The sequence below is a fragment of the Oncorhynchus mykiss genome, chromosome 16, assembly GCF_057628025.1.
Source record: "Oncorhynchus mykiss isolate SJ-2025 chromosome 16, ASM5762802v1, whole genome shotgun sequence".
NCBI lineage: Eukaryota > Metazoa > Chordata > Actinopteri > Salmoniformes > Salmonidae > Oncorhynchus > Oncorhynchus mykiss.
This window is the reverse complement of record NC_143037.1, coordinates 72,869,047-72,892,500: the sequence shown is the minus strand read 5'-3', so window position 1 is coordinate 72,892,500 and position 23,454 is coordinate 72,869,047. Positions and strand designations below refer to the sequence as shown.

The 23,454-nt window shown below is 43.2% G+C and overlaps 1 protein-coding gene across 2 annotated transcripts in view; it reads right to left on the bottom strand.

Annotated features, from left to right (window-relative positions):
- The window catches only part of LOC118939577 (uncharacterized), a 27,061-nt gene extending 7,248 nt beyond the window's left edge, over nt 1-19,813 (bottom strand). For both annotated transcript variants that reach the window (XM_036947680.2, XM_036947681.2), the window contains exons 1-10: nt 19,570-19,813; nt 8,788-8,938; nt 8,153-8,195; nt 6,927-7,022; nt 5,387-5,499; nt 1,520-1,595; nt 1,249-1,439; nt 1,048-1,100; nt 837-928; nt 1-728 (exon numbers count right to left, since the gene is read on the bottom strand). The exon at nt 1-728 is cut by the window's left edge and continues 197 nt beyond it. In XM_036947680.2, coding sequence (XP_036803575.2) covers nt 1-728; nt 837-928; nt 1,048-1,100; nt 1,249-1,439; nt 1,520-1,595; nt 5,387-5,499; nt 6,927-7,022; nt 8,153-8,195; nt 8,788-8,917 — 1,522 coding nt within the window. In that variant the 5' untranslated portion in view covers nt 8,918-8,938; nt 19,570-19,813. The remainder of the gene's footprint in view (nt 729-836; nt 929-1,047; nt 1,101-1,248; nt 1,440-1,519; nt 1,596-5,386; nt 5,500-6,926; nt 7,023-8,152; nt 8,196-8,787; nt 8,939-19,569) is intronic.
- Between the last annotated feature and the right edge of the window lie 3,641 nt (nt 19,814-23,454).

The following is a 23,454-nucleotide window of genomic DNA, read 5'->3' as shown; positions in this document are numbered from 1 at the left end:
TGGCCTTGCTGTCCTGTAGCGTGGGGCTGGCCTTGCTGTCCTGTAGCGTGGGGCTGGCCTTGCTGTCCTGTAGCGCGGGGCTGGCCTTGCTGTCCTGTAGCGTGGGGCTGGCCTTGCTGTCCGGTAGCGACTTAATGCTTTTGGACCTCCCAGGATCAGACAGGTCCAGAGGACAGTCAGCCTCTTTCAGACTCTCCCCGAACTCCATCTCTGCCTGCACCGCTGCCTCCCTCCACGAGTGTGGCGCCACCCTCCTGTCACGGTCCTGTACCCATGCTGTTGGTCTCTCTCCGTGCTCAGTGGACAGACTCCTGGTCAGGCTGGCCTGGGGAGGGTGGCTGGGCTTGAGCCAGGCCTTCCCAAGGCTGCTGTTCTGCTGGACGTAGGTCTGTAGATTGGGGAAGCGTGGTAGGTTGGGGTTATGTTTGGATTGGGACACCAAACCGTCGTCCACAGAGGTGGCCACGGTGACCCAGTCGGAGTGCTCCGGCAGGGGCCAGGGGAGGGAGAGACGGGCACTTTTGATTGGGAGCGGCCAGTAAGGGACTGGAGCATGGACCAGGTGACGGCTGTGCTTCTCATCTCCAGGTAGAGAGGAAGAGGTGGATAAGGAGGATGAGAAGGAGGATGAAGAGGGGAGAGGCCTGTCTTTCTGGACAAGTAGGGGGTGTGGAATGATGGGAGCGACAGGGGAGCGTTGCTGACCAACCACCTCCACACTATGGGCTCTAAGAGAGGGATGGGGGAAGAGGAGAAAGAGGGGGAAGAGAGGAACATTTTTGAATGTGAATGTGTTTCTCTTTCCTCTATTTGCTGTTATTGCCTCACTTGCTCACCTCTTCTGCCCAGTGTTGCCTCTGGCTGTACTGTGCTCTGGCCTCAATGCTTGTGTGATGGGAGTGGACATGGATAGGAGCTTATGGGATTCCTTTGTTGGGTTAAAAAGAGAGACGGTGGCTGAGAGAAGGACAAGGACATTTTGACCTGTGATATGTTCCTCGATATTTTTAGTTAACGATTTGTTATAGACCAACAAAATATACTTACATAGGATTGTTTTCCATTCAATCCCCTCACATCTCTGCATTCAGGTAGTGTCTCTGGTTTGTCGAAAAGACAAGAGGAAAATACATCCGAATGATTATACTGGTGATGATGATGAGTCGTAAGGTTCATAAGGTTCATAAGGTTCATAAGGTTCATAAGGTTCATAAGGTTCATAACGAGAAGTGTTTTCTTTACTCTCACCGTCAACTCTAAAAGAGAGGCTGTGGTCTGTCTCAGTCTTCACTATGGACAGCCCTGCAGTGGCGCCCTCTGGTGGCTGGTTAAAAGACCTGATGGCTGTGACGATGTGTGGCATAGCAGAAGGTGAAAGGTCAGCCGAATGTCTGACCTCTGGAGTTGCATCCTGGGAGGAGGAATGTCCACTCTGACCTCTGAAATGACAAGCATGTCACGCTCACAACACTCAAGACAGAAACACAGACTCACATGTTGTAGAACATACAGAACTTACTCTAGTGCCACTCTCAGATGCCTGACTTCCTCTCGCAGCCTCTGGTTCTCCTTTTTCATCATGTTCATCTCTCCAGCTACAAAATAGAAAATACTGAAAATAATCCCCAGGCCATGGCTAATGTCTAATGTGAAAATACTGAAAATAATCCCCAGGCCATGGCTAATGTCTAATGTGAAAATACTGAAAATAATCCCCAGGCCATGGCTAATGTCTAATGTGAAAATACTGAAAATAATCCCCAGGCCATGGCTAATGTCTAATGTGAAAATACTGAAAATAATCCCCAGGCCATGGCTAATGTCTAATGTGAAAATACTGAAAATAATCCCCAGGCCATGGCTAATGTCTAATGTGAAAATACTGAAAATAATCCCCAGGCCATGGCTAATGTCTAATGTGAAAATACTGAAAATAATCCCCAGGCCATGGCTAATGTCTAATGTGAAAATACTGAAAATAATCCCCAGGCCATGGCTAATGTCTAATGTGAAAATACTGAAAATAATCCCCAGGCCATGGCTAATGTCTAATGTGAAAATACTGAAAATAATCCCCAGGCCATGGCTAATGTCTAATGTGAAAATACTGAAAATAATCCCCAGGCCATGGCTAATGTCTAATGTGAAAATACTGAAAATAATCCCCAGGCCATGGCTAATGTCTAATGTGAAAATACTGAAAATAATCCCCAGGCCATGGCTAATGTCTAATGTGAAAATACTGAAAATAATCCCCAGGCCATGGCTAATGTCTAATGTGAAAATACTGAAAATAATCCCCAGGCCATGGCTAATGTCTAATGTGAAAATACTGAAAATAATCCCCAGGCCATGGCTAATGTCTAATGTGAAAATACTGAAAATAATCCCCAGGCCATGGCTAATGTCTAATGTGAAAATACTGCACTGTAGCTACAAATCAGGGAGCCTAGTTGGATCTTTACACAATGCTAGAGAGGCATGTGGAGAAGGGGAACTCAGAGTGCAAATTACAGGGGGAACAGGGGGAGGGGGGGGGGGGTCATGACCCCCTAAAATGGAACATGAGACATCCTAAATGCAGGTGTGTGTGTGTGTGTGTGAGTGGGGGGGGGGGGGGTTCTCTAATTAGTGAGAAGAAAAAAAAGTTGTTTTATTGTCACACACTGGATGGGTGCAGTTTTTACAGGAACGAGGGTTTAGTGGACAGACTATTCACCTTGTCCGCTCAGGTATTTGAACCACCAGCCCAACGTCCTAACCAGCAGCCCAACGTCCTAACCAGCAGCCCAACGTCCTAACCACTAGCCTGCCTGTCGACCACTCTCCTATTTGATTAAAATGCAATTTGTACAGTAGTAAAGATGAAAATAAAAGCTTATTTCCCCGAATTAAACGAACATCCCCACCATCTGTGTCATGGTTTAAACAATTGTTTTTCCACATATGGCTGTACTTATCATTCCGGGATAGTCTCTTTTCAAGTGTACCAACTTTTCTTTCTACAGAAAAAGGTTATTTCGTCAGAAAACCTCATCAATTAATTAAGGCTACAAGAATGTAGACCCAATGACAATTGCCAAAATGTCATTACACTTTGGGGAATTGTGTGACATTTGTCTCTTTCCATTTCATCAAGTGGTGTTATTCCACAGTACTTTGGTTGGATACTGGAATGATTTTGGATCGGATGAACATGAGCAGGTTAGTCTCCTTTTGGATTGGATGAACATGAGCAGGTAGTCTCCTTTTGGATCTCCTCTTGGGGATGTTATTCGAAAACATAATGTTAACTTTCACTGCTATGCGGATGACACACAGCTGTACATTTCAATGAAACATGGTGAAGCCCCAAAATTGCCCTTGCTAGAAGCATGTGTTTCAGACACAAGGAAGTGGATGGCTGCAAACTTTCTATTTTTAAACTCGGACAAAACAGAGATGCTTGTTCTAGGTCCCAAGAAATAAAGAGATCTTCTGTTGAATCTGACAATTAATCTTAATGGTTGTACAGTCGTCTCAAATAAAACTGTGAAGGACCTCGGCGTTACTCTGGACCCTGATCTCTCTTTTGACGAACATATCAAGACTGTTTCAAGGACAGCTTTTTTCCATCTACGTAACATTGCAAAAATCAGAAGTGCTAGCCTCTCTACACTGGCTTCCTGTCAAAGCAAGGGCTGATTTCAAGGTTTTCCTGCTAACCTACAAAGCATTACATGGGCTTGCTCCTACCTATCTCTCTGATTTGGTCCTGCCGTACATACCTACACGTACACTACGGTCACAAGACGCAGGCCTCCTAATTGTCCCTAGAATTTCTAAGCAAACAGCTGAAGGCAGGGCTTTCTCCTATAGAGCTCCATTTTTATGGAACGGTCTGCCTACCCATGTCAGAGACGCAAACTCGGTCTCAACCTTTAAGTCTCTACTGAAGACTCATCTCTTCAGTGGGTCATGTGATTGAGTGTAGTCTGGCCCAGGAGTGGGAAGGTGAACGGAAAGGCTCTGGAGCAAAGAACCGCCCTTGCTGTCTCTGCCTGGCCGGTTCCCCTCTTTCCACTGTGATTCTCTGCCTCTAACCCTATTACAGGGGCTGAGTCACTGGCTTACTGGGGCTCTCTCATGCCGTCCCTGGAGGGGGTGCGTCACCTGAGTGTGTTGATTCACTGATGTGGTCATCCTGTCTGGGTTGGCGCCCCCCCCCCCCCCCCCCCCCCTTGGGTTGTGCCGTGGCGGAGGTCATTGTGGGCTATACTCAGCCTTGTCTCAGGATGGTAAGTTGGTGGTTGAAGATATCCCTCTAGTGGTGTGGGGGCTGTGCTTTGGCAAAGTGGGTGGGGTTATATCCTTCCTGTTTGGCCCTGTCCGGGGATGTCCTCGGATGGGGCCACAGTGTCTCCTGACCCCTCCTGTCTCAGCCTCCAGTATTTATGCTGCAGTAGTTTATGTGTCGGGGGGCTAGGGTAAGTTTGTTATATCTGGAGTACTTCTCCTGTCCTATTCGGTGTCCTGTGTGAATCTAAGTGTGCGTTCTCTAATTCTCTCCTTCTCTCTTTCTTTCTCTCTCTCTGAGGACCTGAGCCGTAGGACCATGCCCCAGGACTACCTGACAGGATGACTCCTTGCTGTCCCAAGTCCACCTGGCCGTGCTGCTGCTCCAGTTTCAACTGACCTGAGCCCTAGGACCATGCCCCAGGACTACCTGACAGGATGACTCCTTGCTGTCCCCAGTCCACCTGACCGTGCTGCTGCTCCAGTTTCAACTGTTCTGCCTTATTATTATTTGATCATGCTGGTCATTTATGAACATTTGAACATCTTGACCATGTTTTGTTATAATCTCCACCCGGCACAGCCAGAAGAGGACTGGCCACCCCACATAGCCTGGTTCCTCTCTAGGTTTCTTCCTAGGTTTTGGCCTTTCTAGGGAGTTTTTCCTTGCCACCGTGCTTCTACACCTGCATTCCTTGCTGTTTGGGGTTTTAGGCTGGGTTTCTGTACAGCACTTTGAGATATCAGCTGATGTACGAAGGGCTATATAAATAAATTTGATTTGATTTGATGAACATGCGCAGGTAGTCTCCTTTTTTGAAGTGATTTGGTTGACATCATGATGTGGTTTTGATCATGCCAAATTGAAAGGTCATTTAATAAAAAAAATTAAAAATAGAAAAATAGAAAAATAAAATAATAAATAAAATAATAAATAAAATAAATGAATAAATAAATGTACTGTTAACTGACACCTTTACTATTATAAGCTCATAAACAATTTGGGTGACATGGGAGGTCCCTTCAAAAAAAAAACATAGAGATTCCCCGAATGTCACAGTGTAATTGGCACTCTAAATGGGGTTGATGTGATGTGTTAGCTGTTAGCTACCCAGGATGGAGATGTGCTGTAGGCTCTGGATCTGAGAGGTCTCATACTCCTGCTGCCGGTGCTTGGCCACATCCTGAGTCACAGTACACCTGTCACACAGCCCCGCCCTCAACCTGAAGCACAGAGGTCGGCGGGGGGTCAAACACTGACAAACATTGAGCTAGAGGCAGACTGGTGTTGAAGTAACTGTCCAGTGAAATACTTTTCTTATAAACAAAAAAAGGTCATTAAATATGTTAAAAAGCAGCTTTTCTGTGTTAGAAACGGTGTGGTCATTCCCACGATAACAGAATGGTGTGGTCATTCCCACGATAACAGAATGGTGTGGCCATACCCACGATAACAGAATGGTGTGGTCATACCCACGATAACAGAATGGTGTGGTCATTCCCACGATAACAGAATGGTGTGGCTATACCCACGATAACAGAATGGTGTGGCTATACCCACGATAACAGAATGGTGTGGTCATACCCACGATAACAGAATGGTGTGGTCATACCCACGATAACAGAATGGTGTGGCCATACCCACGATAACAGAATGGTGTGGTCATACCCACGATAACAGAATGGTGTGGTCATTCCCACGATAACAGAATGGTGTGGCTATACCCACGATAACAGAATGGTGTGGCTATACCCACGATAACAGAATGGTGTGGTCATACTCACGATAACAGAATGGTGTGGCTATACCCACGATAACAGAATGGTGTGGCCATACCCACGATAACAGAATGGTGTGGTCATTCCCACGATAACAGAATGGTGTGGCCATACCCACGATAACAGAATGGTGTGGCCATACCCACGATAACAGAATGGTGTGGTCATACCCACGATAACAGAATGGTGTGGGTGCATACCGGTCATTAAGTATATTCATACGAGTAGACCGCTGATTGGCCAGCTCAGCCAATGAAGCAGGATGACATCATTCTCTCTTTGAGGAAATATCCAATCAAATCACATTTTATTTGTCACATGCCCCGAATACCACATGTGTAGACTTTACCGTAGAAAACCTATCAGCCCTTTTCCAACAATAAAGAGATTAAAAAACACAAATAAACAGCAAGCATTTCTGAAACGGTATGTTTGAGATACAAGATTAAATTGGGATTTATTATATATATTTTTTACATTTATGCGTTGGCCACAAATACAAGTATAAGATGAGTCAATAACATTACTTGGGTATGGGTTAACAGAATATACACTTTTAAAAGTGATATTTTCACTGTACAGTTACTTTAAAACAGCATACACACATTGGTGGCACAAAAAAAATGATGTAATACTATAATTTACATGCCATTTAGCAGGGGCTTTTGTCAGTCCTTCACATGTCACATATGGGTGGTCCCGGGAATCCTACCCACTATTTTGCCATTACAAGTGCCATGCTCTACCAACTGAGCTACATAAAACACCCCAAACACAGAGAGACACATTGCTACATGCCCATACAGCACACACACACACACACACACACACACACACACACACACACACACACACACACACACACCACCCACCTGTTTTCCAGCTGTTTGATGTTGTCTGTGAGTAACCTCTGCTGCTCTCTCAGCTGTTGGTTCCTGTTGAACAGCTCCTCCATTCTCTTTGTGTCACTACATAGACCAGCACACCAACAGGTATCAATACGTCTCCCGCACATCAACATTTCACCCTTTAGTGAATCAAATCAAAGTTTATTGGTCGACACACACAGATTTTGTAGACGTCGTTTCTAGCTTCAACGGAGCGGTAACACGTAACAATACACCACAATGTCCACATAACCCCCCCCCCTCTAAAAAAAAGTAAAAAGAGAAAGGAATTAAGAAATAACAGAACGAGCTATTATAACATTATTAAAGTAACCAGTGTTCAATGACTATGTACATAGGGCAGCAGTCTCTAAGGTGCAGGGTAGAGTACTGGGTGGTAGTCAGCTAGAAACAGTGACTAAGGTTCAGGGCAGGGTACTGGGAGGAGGCCGGCTAGTGGTGACTATTTTACAGTCGGATGGTCTGGAGATAGAAGCTATTTATTAGCTTTCGGTCCCAGCTTTGATGCACCTGTACCCACCTTCGAGATGGTAGCAAGGTGAACAGGCCATGACTCAGGTGGCTGAGGTCCTTAATGATGTGATGTGGCCTTCCTGTAGATGTTCTGGAGGGCAGGCAGTGTGCCCCTGGTGATGCGCTGGGCTGACTGCCCTCTGGAGAGCCATGCGGTGGCTCCCGACAGAATGCTCTCGATGGTGTATCTGCAGAAGTTTCTGAGGGTCTTAGGGGCCAAGCCAAATTTCTTCAGCCTCCTGAGATTGAGGCGATGTTGCGCCTTCTTCACCATACTGTTGGTCTGGAAGGACCATTTTAGGTCCTCAGTGATGCGCACGATCAGCTCCTTTGTTTTGTTGACATTGAGTGAGAGGGTATTTTCCTGCCACCACTCTGCCAGGGCCCTCACCTCCTCTCTGTAGTCTGTCTCGTCATTGTTGGTGATCAGGCCTACCACTGTTTTGTCATCAGCAAACTTGATGATTGAGTTAGAGACGTGCGTGGCCACGCAGTCATGGGTGAATAGGGAGTACAGGAGGGTGCTGACCACGCACCCCTGTCGGGCCCCCGTGTTGAGGATCAGTGTGACAGCGGTGTTGCTGCCTACCTGCACCACCTGGTATCACTACTTCTTCCACATATCATTATATCACCTTTTAGTAATGTGCTTTGAAATGGACTCAGCATTTACTTACCAGCCCTTTTTATTGGTTAGCTCCTGCAATTTCTCTTGCCATTCTACAGAGAGAGAGGGAGAGAGAGAGGGAAAGAGAGAGAGAGGGAGGTAGAGAGAGAGAGAGAGACAGAGAGAGAGAGAGAGATGGTGGAGAGAGAGAGAGGTGGAGAGAGATGGAGAGAGAGAAAGAGAGAGATGGAGAGAGAGAGGTAGAGAGAGAGAGAGGTAGAGAAAGAGAGAGAGTGAAAGAGAGAGAGAGAGAGAGAGAGAGGGAAAGAGAGAGAGGGAGGGAGAGAGGGAGAGAGAGAGAGCGAGAGAGAGATGGAGAGAGAGAGAGGTGGAGAGAGATGGAGAGAGAGAAAGAGAGAGAGAGAGAGAGAGATGGAGAGAGAGAGGTAGAGAGAGAGAGAGAGGGGTATAGAGAAAGAGAGAGAGAGAGAGAGAGAGAGAGAGAGAGAGCAGGAGCGGGAGAGAGAGAGCGGGAGTGAGAGAGAGAGAGAGAGAGAGAGAGAGAGAGAGAGAGAGATTGTAGATGGATTGATAGATAGTTAGATCATGTTAGAATATTAATTCTATAGTATTGTCTTGTGTGGTACCACGCTCACATCTCAGATCATCAGCAACACTGACACGGCAGCAGGATTGATCACTCACTTTGGACCTCTCGGTCGTGGGACTCCCTCAGTTTGTGGAGGAGATTGTTAAAACCATCCAGAGCCATGGAAACACTGCTGTCACAGCCGACCTTTACACAGGACCCCTCTCTCTCTCTCTCGGCTGTCATCCACAACAGAAATGTCCTCAACTGGGGAAGAAAACCAACCAAAGCAAAGGTAATGGGTTTCCACAAGAGCATGCCAGAGCGCAGCAGACCTTAAGGCCTTAACTTCCACAAATAGGAGGCAAACTTATGCAGAGATATTGGAAATGATAACAAGTTAGTGTGTGTGTGTGTGTGTGTGTGTGTGTGTGTGTGTGTGTGTGTGTGTGTGTGTGTGTGTGTGTGTGTGTGTGTGTGTGTGTGTGTGTGTGTGTGTGTGTGAGAGAGAGAGAGAGAGAATATCACTTGAGACTTGTTAGTAGATTTCCCTTATCTTATGTCGTACAGGTCTATGTTTAATTGATAGAACAGGGAACATTGAATAACATGACACAATATGCTGTAAGATGCCACTGTACTCCTGTCATGAGATATTATACAATAAGGCCATGAAACACAACATGCCTAGTGGAGCAGTACAGTAGACTATAACATGTCTAGAGGAGCAGTACAGTAGACTATAACATGTCTAGAGGAGCAGTACAGTAGACTATAACATGTCTAGAGGAGAGGAGCAGTACAGTAGACTATAACATGTCTAGAGGAGAGGAGCAGTACAGTAGACTATAACATGTCTAGAGGAGTAGTACAGTAGACTATAACATGTCTAGTGGAGCAGTACAGTAGACTATAACATGTCTAGTGGAGCAGTACAGTAGACTATAACATGTCTAGAGGAGAGGAGCAGTACAGTAGACTATAACATGTCTAGAGGAGAGGAGCAGTACAGTAGACTATAACATGTCTAGAGGAGAGGAGCAGTACAGTAGACTATAACATGTCTAGAGGAGTAGTACAGTAGACTATAACATGTCTAGAGGAGCAGTACAGTAGACTATAACATGTCTAGAGGAGCAGTACAGTAGACTATAACATGTCTAGTGGAGCAGTACAGTAGACTATAACATGTCTAGTGGAGCAGTACAGTAGACTATAACATGTCTAGAGGAGAGGAGCAGTACAGTAGACTATAACATGTCTAGAGGAGTAGTACAGTAGACTATAACATGTCTAGAGGAGCAGTACAGTAGACTATAACATGTCTAGAGGAGAGGAGCAGTACAGTAGACTATAACATGTCTAGAGGAGTAGTACAGTAGACTATAACATGTCTAGTGGAGCAGTACAGTAGACTATAACATGTCTAGAGGAGAGGAGCAGTACAGTAGACTATAACATGTCTAGAGGAGAGGAGCAGTACAGTGGACTATAACATGTCTAGAGGAGAGGAGCAGTACAGTAGACTATAACATGTCTAGAGGAGAGGAGCAGTACAGTGGACTATAACATGTCTAGAGGAGTAGTACAGTAGACTATAACATGTCTAGAGGAGAGGAGCAGTACAGTAGACTATAACATGTCTAGTGGAGAGGAGCAGTACAGTGGACTATAACATGTCTAGAGGAGAGGAGCAGTACAGTGGACTATAACATGTCTAGAGGAGAGGAGCAGTACAGTAGACTATAACATGTCTAGAGGAGTAGTACAGTAGACTATAACATGTCTAGAGGAGAGGAGCAGTACAGTAGACTATAACATGTCTAGTGGAGAGGAGCAGTACAGTGGACTATAACATGTCTAGAGGAGAGGAGCAGTACAGTGGACTATAACATGTCTAGAGGAGAGGAGCAGTACAGTAGACTATAACATGTCTAGAGGAGAGGAGCAGTACAGTGGACTATAACATGTCTAGAGGAGAGGAGCAGTACAGTAGACTATAACATGTCTAGAGGAGCAGTACAGTAGACTATAACATGTCTAGAGGAGCAGTACAGTAGACTATAACATGTCTAGTGGAGCAGTACAGTAGACTATAACATGTCTAGTGGAGCAGTACAGTAGACTATAACATGTCTAGAGGAGAGGAGCACTACAGTAGACTATAACATGTCTAGAGGAGCAGTACAGTAGACTATAACATGTCTAGAGGAGCAGTACAGTAGACCATAACATGTCTAGTGGAGAGGAGCAGTACAGTAGACTATAACATGTCTAGTGGAGTGGAGCAGTACAGTAGACTATAACATGTCTAGAGGAGCAGTACAGTAGACTATAACATGTCTAGAGGAGAGGAGCAGTACAGTAGACTATAACATGTCTAGAGGAGCAGTACAGTAGACTATAACATGTCTAGAGGAGCAGTACAATAGACTATAACATGTCTAGTGGAGCAGTACAGTAGACTATAACAGGTCTAGAGGAGAGGAGCAGTACAGTAGACTATAACATGTCTAGTGGAGCAGTACAGTAGACTATAACATGTCTAGTGGAGCAGTACAGTAGACTATAACATGTCTAGAGGAGTAGTACAGTAGACTATAACATGTCTAGAGGAGCAGTACAGTAGACTATAACATGTGTAGAGGAGCAGTACAGTAGACTATAACATGTCTAGAGGAGCAGTACAATAGACTATAACATGTCTAGTGGAGCAGTACAGTAGACTATAACATGTCTAGAGGAGTAGTACAGTAGACTATAACATGTCTAGTGGAGAGGAGCAGTACAGTAGACTATAACATGTCTAGAGGAGCAGTACAGTAGACTATAACATGTCTAGAGGAGCAGTACAGTAGACTATAACATGTCTAGAGGAGCAGTACAGTAGACTATAACATGTCTAGAGGAGCAGTACAGTAGACTATAACATGTCTAGAGGAGTAGTACAGTAGACTATAACATGTCTAGAGGAGCAGTACAGTAGACTATAACATGTCTAGAGGAGCAGTACAGTAGACTATAACATGTCTAGAGGAGCAGTACAGTAGACTATAACATGTCTAGTGGAGAGGAGCAGTACAGTAGACTATAACATGTCTAGTGGAGTGGAGCAGTACAGTAGACTATAACATGTCTAGAGGAGCAGTACAGTAGACTATAACATGTCTAGAGGAGAGGAGCAGTACAGTAGACTATAACATGTCTAGAGGAGCAGTACAGTAGAATATAACATGTCTAGTGGAGCAGTACAGTAGACTATAACATGTCTAGAGGAGAGGAGCAGTACAGTAGACTATAACATGTCTAGAGGAGCAGTACAGTAGACTATAATATGTCTAGTGGAGCAGTACAGTAGACTATAACATGTCTAGTGGAGCAGTACAGTAGACTATAACATGTGTAGAGGAGTAGGACAGTAGACTATAACATGTCTAGAGGAGAGGATCAGTACAGTAGACTATAACATGTCTAGAGGAGTAGTACAGTAGACTATAACATGTCTAGAGGAGAGGAGCAGTACAGTAGACTATAACACGTCTAGTGGAGCAGTACAGTAGACTATAACATGTCTAGAGGAGAGGAGCAGTACAGTAGACTATAACATGTCTAGAGGAGCAGGACAGTAGACTATAACATGTCTAGTGGAGTGGAGCAGTACAGTAGACTATAACATGTCTAGTGGAGTGGAGCAGTACAGTAGACTATAACATGTCTAGAGGAGTAGTACAGTAGACTATAACATGTCTAGAGGAGAGGAGCAGTACAGTAGACTATAACATGTCTAGAGGAGAGGAGCAGTACAGTAGACTATAACATGTCTAGAGGAGCAGTACAGTAGACTATAACATGTCTAGAGGAGCAGTACAGTAGACTATAACATGTCTAGTGGAGCAGTACAGTAGACTATAACATGTCTAGTGGAGCAGTACAGTAGACTATAACATGTCTAGAGGAGAGGAGCACTACAGTAGACTATAATATGTCTAGAGGAGCTGTACAGTAGACTATAACATGTCTAGAGGAGCAGTACAGTAGACTATAACATGTCTAGTGGAGCAGTACAGTAGACTATAACATGTCTAGTGGAGCAGTACAGTAGACTATAACATGTGTAGAGGAGTAGGACAGTAGACTATAACATGTCTAGAGGAGCAGTACAGTAGACTATAACATGTCTAGAGGAGTAGTACAGTAGACTATAACATGTCTAGAGGAGAGGGGCAGTACAGTAGACTATAACATGTCTAGTGGAGCAGTACAGTAGACTATAACATGTCTAGAGGAGAGGAGCAGTACAGTAGACTATAACATGTCTAGAGGAGTAGTACAGTAGACTATAACATGTCTAGATGAGAGGAGCAGTACAGTAGACTATAACATGTCTAGAGGAGCAGTACAGTAGACTATAACATGTCTAGAGGAGCAGTACAGTAGACTATAACATGTCTAGTGGAGCAGTACAGTAGACTATAACATGTCTAGTGGAGCAGTACAGTAGACTATAACATGTCTAGAGGAGAGGAGCACTACAGTAGACTATAACATGTCTAGAGGAGCAGTACAGTAGACTATAACATGTCTAGAGGAGCAGTACAGTAGACTATAACATGTCTAGAGGAGAGGAGCACTACAGTAGACTATAACATGTCTAGAGGAGCAGTACAGTAGACTATAACATGTCTAGAGGAGCAGTACAGTAGACTATAACATGTCTAGTGGAGAGGAGCAGTACAGTAGACTATAACATGTCTAGTGGAGTGGAGCAGTACAGTAGACTATAACATGTCTAGAGGAGCAGTACAGTAGACTATAACATGTCTAGAGGAGAGGAGCAGTACAGTAGACTATAACATGTCTAGAGGAGCAGTACAGTAGAATATAACATGTCTAGTGGAGCAGTACAGTAGACTATAACATGTCTAGAGGAGAGGAGCAGTACAGTAGACTATAACATGTCTAGAGGAGCAGTACAGTAGACTATAATATGTCTAGAGGAGCAGTACAGTAGACTATAACATGTCTAGAGGAGCAGTACAGTAGACTATAACATGTCTAGTGGAGCAGTACAGTAGACTATAACATGTCTAGTGGAGCAGTACAGTAGACTATAACATGTGTAGAGGAGTAGGACAGTAGACTATAACATGTCTAGAGGAGAGGATCAGTACAGTAGACTATAACATGTCTAGAGGAGTAGTACAGTAGACTATAACATGTCTAGAGGAGAGGGGCATTACAGTAGACTATAACATGTCTAGTGGAGCAGTACAGTAGACTATAACATGTCTAGAGGAGAGGAGCAGTACAGTAGACTATAACATGTCTAGAGGAGAAGTACAGTAGACTATAACATGTCTAGAGGAGAGGAGCAGTACAGTAGACTATAACATGTCTAGAGGAGAGGAGCAGTACAGTAGACTATAACATGTCTAGAGGAGAAGTACAGTAGACTATAACATGTCTAGAGGAGAGGAGCAGTACAGTAGACTATAACATGTCTAGAGGAGAGGAGCAGTACAGTAGACTATAACATGTCTAGAAGAGCAGTACAGTAGACTATAACATGTCTAGAGGAGCAGTACAGTAGACTATAACATGTCTAGTGGAGCAGTACAGTAGACTATAACATGTCTAGTGGAGCAGTACAGTAGACTATAACATGTCTAGAGGAGAGGAGCACTACAGTAGACTATAACATGTCTAGAGGAGCAGTACAGTAGACTATAACTTGTCTAGAGGAGCAGTACTGTAGACTATAACATGTCTAGTGGAGAGGAGCAGTACAGTAGACTATAAGATGTCTAGTGGAGTGGAGCAGTACAGTAGACTATAACATGTCTAGAGGAGCAGTACAGTAGACTATAACATGTCTAGAGGAGAGGAGCAGTACAGTAGACTATAACATGTCTAGAGGAGCAGTACAGTAGAATATAACATGTCTAGTGGAGCAGTACAGTAGACTATAACATGTCTAGAGGAGAGGAGCAGTACAGTAGACTATAACATGTCTAGAGGAGCAGTACAGTAGACTATAATATGTCTAGAGGAGCAGTACAGTAGACTATAACATGTCTAGAGGAGCAGTACAGTAGACTATAACATGTCTAGTGGAGCAGTACAGTAGACTATAACATGTCTAGTGGAGCAGTACAGTAGACTATAACATGTGTAGAGGAGTAGGACAGTAGACTATAACATGTCTAGAGGAGCAGTACAGTAGACTATAACATGTCTAGAGGAGTAGTACAGTAGACTATAACATGTCTAGAGGAGAGGAGCAGTACAGTAGACTATAACATGTCTAGAGGAGCAGTACAGTAGACTATAACATGTCTAGAGGAGAGGAGCAGTACAGTAGACTATAACATGTCTAGAGGAGTAGTACAGTAGACTATAACATGTCTAGAGGAGAGGGGCAGTACAGTAGACTATAACATGTCTAGAGGAGAGGAGCAGTACAGTAGACTATAACATGTCTAGAGGAGAGGAGCAGTACAGTAGACTATAACATGTCTAGAGGAGTAGTACAGTAGACTATAACATGTCTAGAGGAGAGGAGCAGTACAGTAGACTATAACATGTCTAGAGGAGAGGAGCAGTACAGTAGACTATAACATGTCTAGAGGAGCAGTACAGTAGACTATAACATGTCTAGAGGAGCAGTACAGTAGACTATAACATGTCTAGTGGAGCAGTACAGTAGACTATAACATGTCTAGTGGAGCAGTACAGTAGACTATAACATGTCTAGAGGAGAGGAGCACTACAGTAGACTATAACATGTCTAGAGGAGCAGTACAGTAGACTATAACATGTCTAGAGGAGCAGTACAGTAGACTATAACATGTCTAGTGGAGAGGAGCAGTACAGTAGACTATAACATGTCTAGTGGAGTGGAGCAGTACAGTAGACTATAACATGTCTAGAGGAGCAGTACAGTAGACTATAACATGTCTAGAGGAGTGGAGCAGTACAGTAGACTATAACATTTCTATTGTAGAGGAGCAGTACAGTAGACTATAACATGTCTAGTGGAGTGGAGCAGTACAGTAGACTATAACATGTCTAGAGGAGCAGTACAGTAGACTATAACATGTCTAGTGGAGAGGAGCAGTACAGTAGACTATAACATGTCTAGAGTAGAGGAGCAGTACAGTAGACTATAACATGTCTAGTGGAGAGGAGCAGTACAGTAGACTATAACATGTCTAGTGGAGCAGTACAGTAGACTATAACATGTCTAGAGGTGTAGGACAGTAGACTATAACATGTCTAGAGGAGCAGTACAGTAGACTATAACATGTCTAGAGTAGGACAGTAGACTAACATGTCTAGAGGAGCAGTACAGTAGACTATAACATGTCTAGAGGAGAGGAGCAGTACAGTAGACTATAACATGTCTAGTGGAGAGGAGCAGTACAGTAGACTATAACATGTCTAGAGGAGCAGGACAGTAGACTATAACATGTCTAGTGGAGCAGTACAGTAGACTATAACATGTCTAGAGCAGTACAGTAGACTATAACATGTCTAGTGGAGCAGTACAGTAGACTATAACATGTCTAGTGGAGCAGTACAGTAGACTATAACATGTCTAGAGGAGTAGTACAGTAGACTATAACATGTCTAGAGGAGCAGTACAGTAGACTATAACATGTCTAGTGGAGAGGAGCAGTACAGTAGACTATAACATGTCTAGAGGAGCAGTACAGTAGACTATAACATGTCTAGAGGAGCAGTACAGTAGACTATAACATGTCTAGAGCAGTAGTACAGTAGACTATAACATGTCTAGAGCAGTAGTACAGTAAGTTCTGTGAGGATCAATGCTGTTCACTATTCCATGGACATTTGTATTTAATATAACATAAAACATTTGTTTTAACTCAGGCCTTCTTCTCTATTTAATTTTGTATTTTTTTTACTTGTCTCTGCGTAATTCCCAATAGAAGGGGAGGGTGAGAGGGTGTGGCAACACACTCTAAACACCGTGAAGCATTTTTTGATCTGAGCTGTTCTCAGAAGCAGCATGTCGGGATACGTTGTCTTAACTGTCCCAAATGTTGCAGCAAAGCAAGAGAAGACCTGTCTGTCCAACGGTCTGCCTTTCCCTGCTCACAGAGTGTTGCTTAACAGGCTCTCAGTTCAAACTGTGACATACACACATATTACATACATGTACATTGTAGATTGATCGAGGTCCATTTTCAGTTATCAGTAATCTACCCCCGGCCCCTTTTTTTTAAAAAGATCAATAGACCTGAATTGACCTAAAGTGACCTAAAGTTCACAGATCAATAGACCTGAATTACTCATATCCAAATCTATGTATCTGTATCTGTCCTAGTGGTCTAAATGTATATACACCTATAGAACAGAAATGGGTACTAGCTGTGTAGCTTTTCTAGCTTTTCTGTATAGCTGTGTAGCTGTGTAGCTTTGTATCTGTATACCTGTGTAGCTGTGTATCTGTGTAGCTTTGTATCTGTGTAGCTGTGTAGCTTTTCTAGCTGTATAGCTGGGTAGCTGTGTTGCTGTTTTGCTGTGTAGCTGTGTAGCTGTGTTGCTGTATAGCTTTTCTAGCTGTGTAGCTGTGTTGCTGTGTAGCTGTGTAGCTGTATACTGTGCAGCTGTATAGCTGCATAGCTGTATAGCTGTATAGCTTTTCTAGCTGTGTAGCTGTGTTGCTGTGTAGCTGTATACCTGTGTAGCTGTATACTGTGTAGCTGTGTAGCTGTGTTGCTGTGTAGCTGTATACCTGTGTAGCTGTGTAGCTGTGTTGCTGTGTCGCTGTATAGCTGTGTAGCTGTGTAGCTGTATACCTGTGTAGCTGTGTAGCTGTGTAGCTATATACCTGTGTAGCTGTATACCTGTGTAGCTGTGTAGCTGTATACCTGTGTAGCTGTGTTGCTGTGTAGCTGTGTAGCTGTATACCTGTGTAGCTGTATACCTGTGTAGCTGTATACCTGTATACCTGTGTAGCTGTGTAGCTGTGTAGCTGTATACCTGTGTAGCTGTATACCTGTATACCTGTATACCTGTGTACCTGTGTAGCTGTGTAGCTGTGTAGCTGTATACCTGTGTAGCTGTATACCTGTGTAGCTGTGTAGCTGTATACCTGTGTAGCTGTATACCTGTGTAGCTGTGTAGCTGTATAGCTGTGTACCTGTGTACCTGTGTAGCTGTATACCTGTGTAGCTGTGTAGCTGTGTAGCTATATACCTGTGTAGCTGTATACCTGTGTAGCTGTGTACCTGTGTAGCTGTATACCTGTGTAGCTGTATACCTGTGTAGCTGTGTAGCTGTGTAGCTATATACCTGTGTAGCTGTATACCTGTGTAGCTGTATACCTGTGTAGCTGTGTACCTGTGTAGCTGTATACCTGTGTAGCTGTATACCTGTGTAGCTGTATACCTGTGTAGCTATATACCTGTGTAGCTGTATACCTGTGTAGCTGTGTACCTGTGTAGCTGTATACCTGTGTAGCTGTGTACCTGTGTAGCTGTATACCTGTGTAGCTGTATACCTGTGTAGCTGTATACCTGTGTAGCTGTGTACCTGTGTAGCCATATACCTGTGTAGCTGTATACCTGTGTAGCTGTATACCTGTGTAGCTGTATACCTGTGTAGCTGTATACCTGTGTAGCTGTATACCTGTGTAGCTGTATACCTATGTAGCTGTGTAGCTCTGCACTGCATAACTATGTTTGAACAAGAAGATAGGAGATACAGAGCTCAACACACTGAGAAAAGGAAAAGCTGTCGTATGAAAGGATACAGGGAGGTGGCTGAAGTATCTGTTGCACACATTTAAAACCACAGTCTTATGCACACTGTGTGAATAAAGCCTGATCCGTCACAGAATTGGAACATATTTGGCGAAATTAGACAATGACAGACAGACACTCATGTATGCAACGACAAGGCTACATTTTCTATAGAAATAGAAATATAGATTCAGTTATATGGTTCCTGACGTAAAAAAAAAAAGAAGAAGAGGGAAATCCAGGAATCGAAAAACAACTGATTGGACATCCCGCCATTTTTTTTGGTAAACAGTTGGGGGATAGGGAAGATAAGTGGAACTACTCCTGTGTTTATCGACAGAGTTATCGATGTAAGGACTGCCCTCCGTTAGCTCAACATGATAGTTCTTTCAACAAGTTTTATCCACACATAAAAATGGAGGTTGCAATCCCAGTTTGCCACCTTTAATCCTACAATCCTGTACAACACGGTGTTGGGAAATAGACATAGGACCCAACAGTAGGTTATTGTCACAACATGTTAAATATCTGCCCCCAAAATCAACACACAGATTTATATCACCGTTAATCCACTGATTTATATCACCGTTAATCCCCTGATTTATATCACCGTTAATCCACAGATTTATATCACCGTTAATCCCCTGATTTATATCACCGTTAATCCCCTGATTTATATCACCGTTAATCCACTGATTTATATCACCGTTAATCCACTAACCATCAACCCGTCGTCTGACAAATTCAATGTGAATAAATGCACACTTCACTATACTGTTTTCTTATTCAAAACAACCATGTGGTTCAATCAATGATCATACAAGACGCCGTTAGGAAGAAGATAACATTAACCATAAATATATATATATATATAACTGTAAATAATGCAATTGAATATCATCCTGTCCTTCATTATACAGATGAATCCTCATTTCCATCCATTGTCTAAGTATTCCCTGTTCTAATGAGGATTCAATGAGAAGGACTCATAAGGAAACAGTCCTTTCCTGTATGCTAATGAATAGACTCTCCTGCCCAGCATGCCTCCTGGCACCGGCCCACCCAGCAACCCGTCCCAACTTCACAGGCCCCAGCTCCCCACCCCACACTGTCAACAGGCACACTCACCTTTTTCCAGGTCCCCAACGAGGACCCGTCACTCTGTCTGTCTGTCCTTCTGTCTGTCAATCCCTTGCAGTCTAGTCTGTCTCTTCTCCTCCTTAGCTCTGGAGAGCTGGTTGGTCAGTGCCAGAGATAGAGATGGATAAGGTAACAGAGAGAGAGAGAGAGAGAGAGAGAGAGAGAGAGAGAGAGAGAGAGGAAATACACACAAGGGAAAGCCCCCCCCCCTCATCTCCACCCCAGGGGAAACAGGTCTGAGCGGTGCTAGAGAACACAAACACGGATGCCCAGGCCAGTTCTCCCTTGATATTCCGGTTCTGCAGAAATCCAGCAAAAACCGGACCATCCAGATTTATTAACCTTTAGAGAGCAGACAGAAGCCATAGGGTAGCTCAAACACAACATGAACTTTTCACTCTTACGTTTCAGAAGTAAAAAGAGGCAGAGATAAAAAATAAAAATAAACAACACAAAATGACATGAATTCAGGGTCTATAAACATTGAGTTATGATTGAGTAACTATAGAATATAATAAATAATGATTTGTGTTACTTTTTTTATACCCGCATGAAGTAATCTCACAATTTGAGAGGATTAGCAAACTTGCTCAGAAGGTGAAAAGGGGTATTTTGAGGTTTTAAAGACGACCATGCTGATTGGGCATTTCTCCAAATGTTTTGGAATCATACCAGGTGTTACTCTTTTATTTACAAATGGGGTGGAGTGTGGACACAATTATACATTTTCCCTCCTAGCTCTACGTGAGATGAACTATGAATCAGAATCGTGTGATAAAACACTACCAGTCACAATTACAGTGATTGTTGTAGGACATAGAGTACCAGTCAAAAGTTTGGACACACCTACTCATTCAAGGGTTTTTCTTTATTTTTACTATTTTCTACATTGTAGAATAATAGTGAAGACATCAAAACTATGAAATAACACATGGAATCATGTAGTAACCAAAAAAAAAGTGTTAAACAAATCCAAATATATTTTAATATTTTAGATTATATATTAGATTAATATTTTAGTAGCCACCCGTTGCTTTGATGACAGCTTTGCAAGTTCTCTTGGCATTCTCTCAACCAGCTTCATGAGGAATGCTTTTCCAACAGTCTTGAAGGAGTTCCCACATATGCTGAGCATTTATTGGTTGCTTTTCCTTCACTCTGCAGTCCAACTCATCCCAAACCATCTCAATTGGGTTGAGGTCGCGTGATTGTAGAGGCCAGGTCATCTGATGCAGCACTTCATCACTTTCCTTGGTCAAATAGCCCGTACACAGCCTGGAGGTGTGTTTTGGGTCATTGTCCTGTTGAAAAATAAATGATAGTCCCTAAGTGCAAATCAACTGGGATGGTGTTTCGCTGCAGAATGCTGTGGTAGCCATGCTGGTTAAGTGTGCCTTGAATTCTAAATAAATCACAGACAGTGTCACCAGCTAAGCACTCCCACACCATCACACCTCCTCCTCCATGCTTCACGGTGGGAACCACACATGCGGAGATCATCCTTTCACCTACTCTGCGTCTCACGACGGTTGGAACCAAAAATTTCAAATTTGGACTCATCAGACCAAAGGACATATTTCCACCTGTCTAATGTCCATTGCTTGTCTTTCTTGGCCCAAGCAAGTCTCTTCCACTTATTGGTGTCCTTTAGTAGTGGTTTATTTGCAGCAATTCGACCATGAAGGCCTGATTCTCGCAGTCTCCTCTGAACCGTCAATGTTGAGATGTGTCTGTTATTTGAACTCTGTGAAGAATTTATTTGGGCTGCAATTTCTGAGGCTGGTAACTCTAATGAATTTATCCTCTGCAGCAGAGGTAGTTCTGGGTCTTCCTTGCTTACTTGGTCTTTTACCAAATAGGGCTATCTTCTGTATACCAATAAGTCTCTTATTCTTATCGGTGTCCTTTAGTAGTGGTTTCTTTGCAGCAATTCGACTATGAAGGCCTGATCCACGCAGTCTCCTCTGAACAGTTGAACAGTTGATGTGTCTTTTACTTGAAATCTGAAGCATTTCTTGGGGCTGCAATCTGAGGTGCAGTTAACTCTAATCAATTTATCCTCTGCAGCAGAGGTAACTCTGGGTCTTCCTTTTCTGTGGTGGTCCTGATGAGAGACAGTTAACTCTAATCAATTTATCCTCTGCAGCAGAGGTAACTCTGGGTCTTCCTTTCCTGTGGTGGTCCTGATGAGAGACAGTTAACTCTAATGAATTTATCCCCTGCAGCAGAGGTAATTTCTTCATTTCCTGTGGTGGTCCTCATGAGAGACAGTTTCATCATCAGCGCTCGATGGTTTAATAAGTGACTGCGCTTGAAGAAATTTTCAAAGTTCTTGACATTTTCGGGATTGAAAGTAATGATGGACTGTTGTTTCTCTTTGTTTATGTGAGCTGTTCTTGCCATAATATGGACTTGGTATTTGACCAAATAGGGCTATCTTCTGTATACCACCCCTACCTTGTCAAAACACATCTGATTGGCTCAAACACATTAAGATGGAAAGATAATCCACAAATGAACTTTTAACAAGACACACCTATTAATTGAAACGCATTCATGGTGACTTCCTCATGAAGCTGGTTGAGAGAATGCCAAGTGTGTGCAAAGCTGTGTTCAAGGCAAAGGGTGGCTGTTTTGAAGAATTTCAAATATAACATATATCTGGATTTGATGAACACTTTTTTTGGTTACTACACGATTCCATATGTGTTATTTCATAGTTTTGATGTCTTCACTATTATTCTACAATGTAGAACATAGTCAAAATAAAGAGAAACCTTGTAATGAGTAGGTGTGTCCAAACTTTTGACTGGTACTGTACATTTTCTGATTGGAAAAAACATGACACTTTGCTCGCTGTGCAAGCAATATTATGAGAAATTCACAATTGTATGTCATTCTCAACTAACTTGACTGTGGCTGTGGTCATGGGGTTTAAACAGTGACGTGTGAAGGTTAAGTTGTGACAGAAGGTTGTGACGTAATGCAGGACAGCAGCAGTTATGCATGTTTATTACCTGTGAATATGGTAGCGAACACAATGACACCCCTGTCTCTTAGCCCAACAATGCTGCTGGGCCACAAAACGATAGAGAGTTTCCTGATTCCTGAACTTCTTGAACACTGGGCAGAACGGGTTGAACAACCAAACACTTCCGTCTGTTCGTCCGTCCCTGTTGTCAGTCGTTCTCCACCCTAACGGATACTGCAGACACACGGAAACTCAACAAGAGAGTGATAGGAATGATTCAAAAACACCACCGGGCTCAAACTGGTTGAATTAATGTAATTTTCTAGATATTGAAGTGATTGATGCCAAGTGGGAAGACTGAATGATGCCAGTACTCCTCCTTAATGTGTCTTGCTGTCACGTTCTGACCATAGTTCTTTTCTGTTTTCCTTGTTTTTAGTGTTGGTCAGGACGTGAGCTGGGTGGGCATTCTATGTTGCGTGTCTAGTTTGTCCGTTTCTATGTATGGCCTGATATGGTTCTCAATCAGAGGCAGGTGTTAGTCATTGTCTCTGATTGCGAACCATATTTAGGTAGCTTGTTTTGCGTTGGGGTTTTGTGGGTGGTTGTTTCCTGTCGAAACCAGGGTTTCGGGTTTTATCCACGTTTGTTATTTTGTTATTTGTGTTCACGTTATCGTCTTTTACTAAACATGTTCAACACAAACTACACTGCATTTTGGTCCTCCTGGTCCTTCAACGGAAATAAAACCGTTACAGTTTGACATTGACCAACCCTCTAAGATAGATAGATCTATGACCATCACATATGACAAACGAAAACCTCATGTGACTTGCAGTAGCATAATGTAAATAAGCCTTGTGTTTTTATCCGTGATAATGTTTTGTCCATGTAAATGTTGT